Source organism: Neophocaena asiaeorientalis, unplaced genomic scaffold (assembly GCF_003031525.2).
Source record: "Neophocaena asiaeorientalis asiaeorientalis breed wild unplaced genomic scaffold, Neophocaena_asiaeorientalis_V1.1 scaffold59, whole genome shotgun sequence".
NCBI classification, from domain to species: Eukaryota; Metazoa; Chordata; class Mammalia; order Artiodactyla; family Phocoenidae; genus Neophocaena; species Neophocaena asiaeorientalis.
In genome coordinates, this window is record NW_020174268.1 from 17,331,905 (window position 1) to 17,338,376 (window position 6,472).

At 42.3% G+C, this 6,472-nt stretch overlaps 1 protein-coding gene across 1 annotated transcript in view; it reads left to right on the plus strand.

The window, feature by feature from the left end:
* Positions 1–291: 291 nt before the first annotated feature.
* UBL3 (ubiquitin like 3) overlaps positions 292–6,472 on the plus strand; it is a 69,326-nt gene continuing 63,145 nt past the window's right edge. The window contains exon 1 of the mRNA XM_024755371.1: positions 292–1,340. Coding sequence (XP_024611139.1) covers positions 1,314–1,340 — 27 coding nt within the window. The 5' untranslated portion in view covers positions 292–1,313. The remainder of the gene's footprint in view (positions 1,341–6,472) is intronic.

Below are 6,472 nucleotides of genomic sequence, written 5' to 3' on the forward strand. Positions count from 1 at the left end.
TCGCCCAATAATTCCCACGATCACAGCACTTCTGGTAGCAGGTATCTCCTAACTTCCCTGCTGCAGCTTGGCTAAAGCGAGCTTTCCTCTCCTAGCAACTGTTGCTAGGAGGGGCGTGGCTTCGGAGTCGGGCGAGGACGCGTTAGGCGGCCCGCTCCCTCCGCACCGCCTCCCCCCCGGCGTAGACTACACTTCCCGTGATGCTCGAGGGTGGTCTCCGTAGTGACGCCTTTGGTGTTCGCGGAGCGGGAGGGGGAGAAGGAAGGCGGGGGCGGTGGCTGCGAGGGGGGGCTGTGCTCTTCCCATGTCCCCGACTCGCGCTCCGGCAGCTGCCGCCGCCGCCGCCGCCGCCATGTTGGCTTGAGGAGCGATGACAGGAGGCGGCTGCGGCGTAGGGTACTTAAAAGTGGAGGAGGAGGAGGAGGAGAGACAGCTCTGAGAGGAAGCGGTTCCCGGGCTGAGGAGAGGAAGGACCCGGGCTCTTCCGGGGCCCAGCCGAAGTCGGCGTCGCGGGGAGCTCGCGAGGGAGGGGAGGGGAAGGCGGAGCCGGGGGAGGCGGAGGCGAGAGAGGAGCGCCGGGAAGCCGGAGACTATGTGTCCTGAGCCCCGCGGCTGCCCGGAGGCGCCCGCGGCCTGAGCCCCGACGGGCCGTGGGGTCTCCTGCCGGGCCGAGCGCCCCGCTTTCCACGCTCGCCGCCCCGGCTCTCCGGCCCGGGCTTGCGCTTCGGCTGCCAACGAGTTAAATGCCCTTGAGCGCGGGTTTCCGCGGCCCGGCTGGCAACGCCGGCCGCGCGAGTTGAGCCGTTTCCCCGCGCCGTCCGCCGGGGAACGCGTCCATGTGTAGCCCCATAGTTATCTGTGTACCGCGGCGCCGGGGCATTCTCCTCCTGCTTAATGAAGACTCGACTTGGGAGCAAGTGTGAATCACTGCCGGGCTGGGAAAGGAGGAAGACGATTTAACCCCCTCCCACCCCGCTCCATGTCCGTGTGTCACTCGGCTCGGTCCACCTGGCGCGGCCGGTCCTGGGGCTGCTGCTGCTGACGACGACGACGGGGCTGCTACCCCAGGAGTTCCCTCCTGGTCTGGCCAAACCGCTCCCGGCGATTGTTCCTCCTCTTCGCTCGGAACCTCGGCCCGGCCGGCACTTTGGCTCCGAAAGAACTTATTTTAGGGGGAAGCACATCTCGAACCAGTCAAGATCGTGAAGGTTGATTTCTGTAGCTCGAAGATTTCTCTTTTTTGTTTGTTGTTGTCTCTTTTTGATTTTTTTTTTTTCGGCGTAAACGTCTGGGTATAGATACCAAACGTCAAGATGTCCAGTAATGTCCCGGCGGATATGGTAAGTGAAGGATAAGAGTTACGACACCCTTTGATTTAATTGTGGTTTCCAGCCTTATTAAATCAGGATACAGGCGTGGGGTGAAGGTTTGCGGGGGACTGTTGAAAAGCCACTGTGCTGGGAGATCTGGAGAAGTTGGAGGGTCTGGTGTTCCTCTTGAGAAAGTACTGCTTTTAATGCGGATTTTTCTCATTTGTGTTTTCTAAATGATTAAAGACAATGGAGAAGTTGGGAACATGTAGCAAGGTAGCCTGAAGTGGAGAAAATCTCTTCTTCTTTGCTAGAAGCCTCTGAACACTTGTGTCTTTAAACCTTCTGAAAACGTCAGTGGCAGTGGGCAGAGCTCAGGACGGGTGTCCCTGCTAGATACAGAGGTGGACAGGAAAACGGGGATCGTGCTCGGTGGCACTGATCATTAACGCAGTAGGTACAAGCTTGATATTTCCAAAAACAGGGACGTGTTATCTCTTGGAGAGAAACTTGACCAGAATTTGCTGTGAGCTTTTTGAAACGTATGGGTGAGCAAGTATGGCAACAGAAATATTAAGACGTTTTGGAATTTTCACAAATCTAGGCTGGCTGTATTTTGGTACTTTGAATGAATATTCCAGGACTTTTAGTACCACATATTTAATAGTGTTACATCACTGGACTTTTAAAAGCTCATAAAACGTATTATTGATTGAGCCTTCATACTGGAATGTTAAGAACCTGAAACAAAAAGTACTCTGCATAAAGGTTAAGGATATGAGACTGTTGACTAACAGGAACTGTGTAGGTTTATAGTGCTGGGAGGTGGGTTTGTATGAGTGTGAAATTACACTTTGCTGTCCTAGGGACAAACGTAATGCAATTAACAGGAAGGTGAATATTCTTGTTTATGGCAGAAGTGAAGTTAACATAGTTATGCTCACTTACATGAAGTTAACATTTGAGTGTTTGTATATTTCAGCGAAAAAACAAAATTGAACTTTCCTGGTGATTAAATTTTAAAATGACAGATGTTTCAATAAGAGTGAACCTCATTTACAGGCTGTAAAATAAAAATTAAATGGCTCTAACTGGCATAATTTGACCTTGGTTTAAAGACATTTTGCTAGCGTTTGATTTCCCTTTTAGTGCGCTATTTAAATGCAAAGGAACCGCAGTGTTCTGTCTCTAGGGTGGCCACATAGCGACCTTACACTCTCCTTCCTGATTCTTAAAACTCGAGCATTGTCCTTTTAGTTTTCCCTTCCCTCCTGGTGTGCACACCGGAGAATAGTCTCCGGCCTGCTTAAGGATAGCTGGACTTGATTTCCTCCACCCTACTCGCGAAGTTGCCTGGAGAGGTCTCTGGACGGAGCTGGAAAATGCTCTTTCCTCTGTTGGATAATTGCTCTGTGGGCTCATCACCTCCAGCAAAGATTGGCTCTCTCTCTAAAGCCTCCATCTTCTATCATCATGCGCACTGTGAGATATGATCACCCTTCGTACTATTTATCTGTCACAGAAGTTGTCGTGAAATAGATTTGTGTCATTAAAACAGCGCCACAACTTTATTTAGGCCCAGTGATGAAGAAAAGCTGGAATGCGGGTAGCATCAGTCACAAATTGAGATGATTTGGGGAATACTGTTTCCAAGTCAGAGAGAAGGTGTGGAAGCTAGTGTTCGTATCAGGGGACCGGGAAGTAGTGCAAGGTTTTATTAATAGCTGCAGTTATAAAATACAACTATCTCTGTTTCAGACTGTATTTTAAGGCCATGATGATTCTTTGGTGCTTTGAGATCCCTTGATTAAAGGTGATATGCAAGGGCAAAGCAGTATTATGTAATAAACATATAATGCCCTGGTGATGCTATTTCAGAGTGTATCTAAGGTACAGCTCAGATTAGATGGTTCTGAATACTTTTTATGTGTCATTTTCTAGCTGTCCAACTTGTTGGAGGTCTTGAGGGCTTTTTCCAGCGTTAAAACCTTTTAAACCTTCATTTGCTAGTACTTACGTTGCATTTTTGCTTAAGAAGTGCCTTTATTTGATATGTACCTAGAATCCTCAACTTTTTGAAATATGACATGATAAATACTGGTTGAAAGTTGTCGATTAAATGCTTCATAGTTGTTCAACTTTTTATTATCAGTAATTGACAATCTGCATTTACATCTGTGACTTAAAGTGAGAAGACTTTTACCACTCTTGGAGAGCGTCAGCCGGTCCACTCCCACCTCTTTCCACACTCTGACATTTCCCTTGAAGTACAACTCTAAAGTGATCAGGATACACACTCTTGCAAGTACGAATACATACATTTTTGCTAGATGCAGTAAAAATGTCAAGTTTCTCAGTGGCGACAGTTCGTATGTGCTATTTAGAAACAAATGTTACGCTGTTTCACGTGTTAACGGTGCCTGTCAGTTGTATAGGAAAATCCTGTTTAGGAGACGAGGTGGGGCAGTGAAGTTATAGCCCCTGTCATGTTTTCATTGGAGATAGTTCATAAATGAGCTATAATAATTGCTAAATCATTTGATGTTTTTGGTAAAGTCTTCTTACGGCAATTATTTTGACTCTAAAATCGATTTTTTAGCATCACTTTTATTTTGTAAATATAACTAACATTTAAAATTTATTTATAAACATTCAGTAAATTTTTTTGTTTACCATAAGTAGTCTCTTTTTCTTACAATCCAAATTTAGCAAGTCAGTCTTCTGAGGATGGGTGGGAGTGGTACCCCCAGTGAATGGATTTGCTATATTCTTTACAAAAAATAATTTGCAGTTGATACTTTTCCAATGAACATTCTGTAAAGATGTCCTATAAATTATATAAATGTGTTTACTTAAAATGTTGGCTTTTCCTTTGCTAAGAGTGATTGAGTTTGAACTAGGAGATTTACTAACATTCCAGTGTAATAACTTATTTGTGAGAAAAATCTGAAAATATCTGAACAGAATATCATTATAATACATTGTGTTTAAATGATTCATTTTTTTCGCCTCAGCGCAAATCATAGTTTATGATGGGCAATATTCACTGTTTATAATTGTAGCATGAATTATGTTAATGACTTAGGTTTTTCTGAAAGAAAATGTTTACTCTTTCTGTTAGTAATAAAGCCTAAGGCTGGGTGGATAAGCTGGTAATTTTCTGGATTTGGAAAGTTATCAAGAAATAAATTATTGTATTTATAAAACTATTATATAAGACATTTGAACTACTATTTAGAGCTTTGGACTGAAAGTATACTTTATGATATCTGTAAAATTGAAAACCCTACCTAAGAGAGACATTGACAATTAGTGTGAGAATAATGGCAAAGCAATTTTGGTTATTCAAAATGTTTTAGATGATAAAATACAGGAAAACCGTGTATCTTTTAAAACTATTAATGCAAAATTGTAGCAGATGTAACCATTTTTAGTCTGGGGTTAAGTGAGCTAATGATAATTTGAGTTTTTTCAGTGCTTAATGAATATTTTTATTGTAATGTCATATCTGTAACATTTGTGGAAGAAATGTTGGAGCCCTCTAGTGGACAGGAAATTATTAAAATGAATTTCTTTTCAAACTGAAGTTTTATCACTTTTCCAAGTTAAAATGACAGATATAGAGTATGCCAGGGGAAAATGTCATGCTCGATAAAGGTCTAGAGAATAGAAAAATTTTAACTTTGAAGAAAGGGTGTGTTAAGATCTAATGCCCAAGCAAGGCAAAAACAACAAATAACATACAAGGGAATCCCCATAAGGTTAACAGCTGATCTTTCAGCAGAAACTGTGCAAGCCAGAAGGGAGTGGCGGGACCTATTTAAAGTGATGAAAGGGAAAAACCTACAACCAAGATTACCCAGCAAGGATCTCATTCAGATTCGATGGAGAAATTAAAACCTTTACAGACTAGCAAAAACTAGGAGAATTCAGCACCACCAAACCAGCTTTACAACAAATGCTAAAGGAACTTCTCTAGGCAGGAAACACAAGAGAAGGGAAAGACCTACAATAACGAACCCAAAATAGTTAAGAAAATGGTAATAGGAACATACCTATTGATAACTACCTTAAATTTAAATGGATTAAATTTAAATTTTAATCCAAAAGACATAGACTGGCCGAATGGATACAGAAGCAAGACCCGTATATATGCTGTCCATAAGAGACCCACTTCAGACCTAGGGACACCTACAGACTGAAAGTGAGGGGATGGAAAAAGATATTCCATGCAAATGAAAATCAAAAGAAAGCTGGACTAGCAGTTCTCATATCAGACAAAATAGACTTCAGAATAAAACCTATTACAAGAGACAAAGAAGGACACTACATAATGATCAAGGGATCAATCCAAGAAGAAGATATGACAATTCTAAATATTTATGCACCCAACATAGGAGCACCTCAATACATAAGGCAAATGCATGACTGTGATTAAAAATCTTCCAGCAAACAAAAGCCCGGGACCAGATAGCTTCACAGGCGAATTCTATCAAACATTTAGAGAAGAGCTGACACCTATCCTTCTCAAACTCTTCCAAACTATAGCAGAGGGAGGAACACTCTCAAACTCATTCTACGAGGCCACCATCAGCGATACCAAAACCAAATTTATAGGACATTCCATCCAAAGACAACAGAATACACTTTCTTCTCAAGTGCTTATGGAACATTCTCCAGGATCATATCTTGGGCCACAAATCAAGCCTTGGTAAATTTAAGAAAACTGAAATCGTATCAAGTATCTTTTCCAACCACAATGCTATGAGACTAGATATCACTTACAGGAAAAGATCTGTAAAAAATACAAACACATGGAGGCTAAACAATACACTACTAAATAATCAAGAGATCACTGAAGAACTCAAAGAGGAAATCAAAAAATACCTAGAAACAAATGACAATGAAAACGTGACAACCGAAAAACCTATAGGATATAGCCACAGCAATCAGAGAAGAAAAAGAAATAAAAGGAATACAAATCGGAAAAGAAGAAGTAAAGCTGTCACTGTTTACAGATGACATGATACTATACATAGAGAATCCTAAAGATGCTACCAGAAAACTCCTAGAGCTAATCAATGAATTTGGTAAAGTAGCAGGATACAAAATTAATGCACAGAAATCTCTTGCATTCCTATACACTAATGATTAAAAATCTG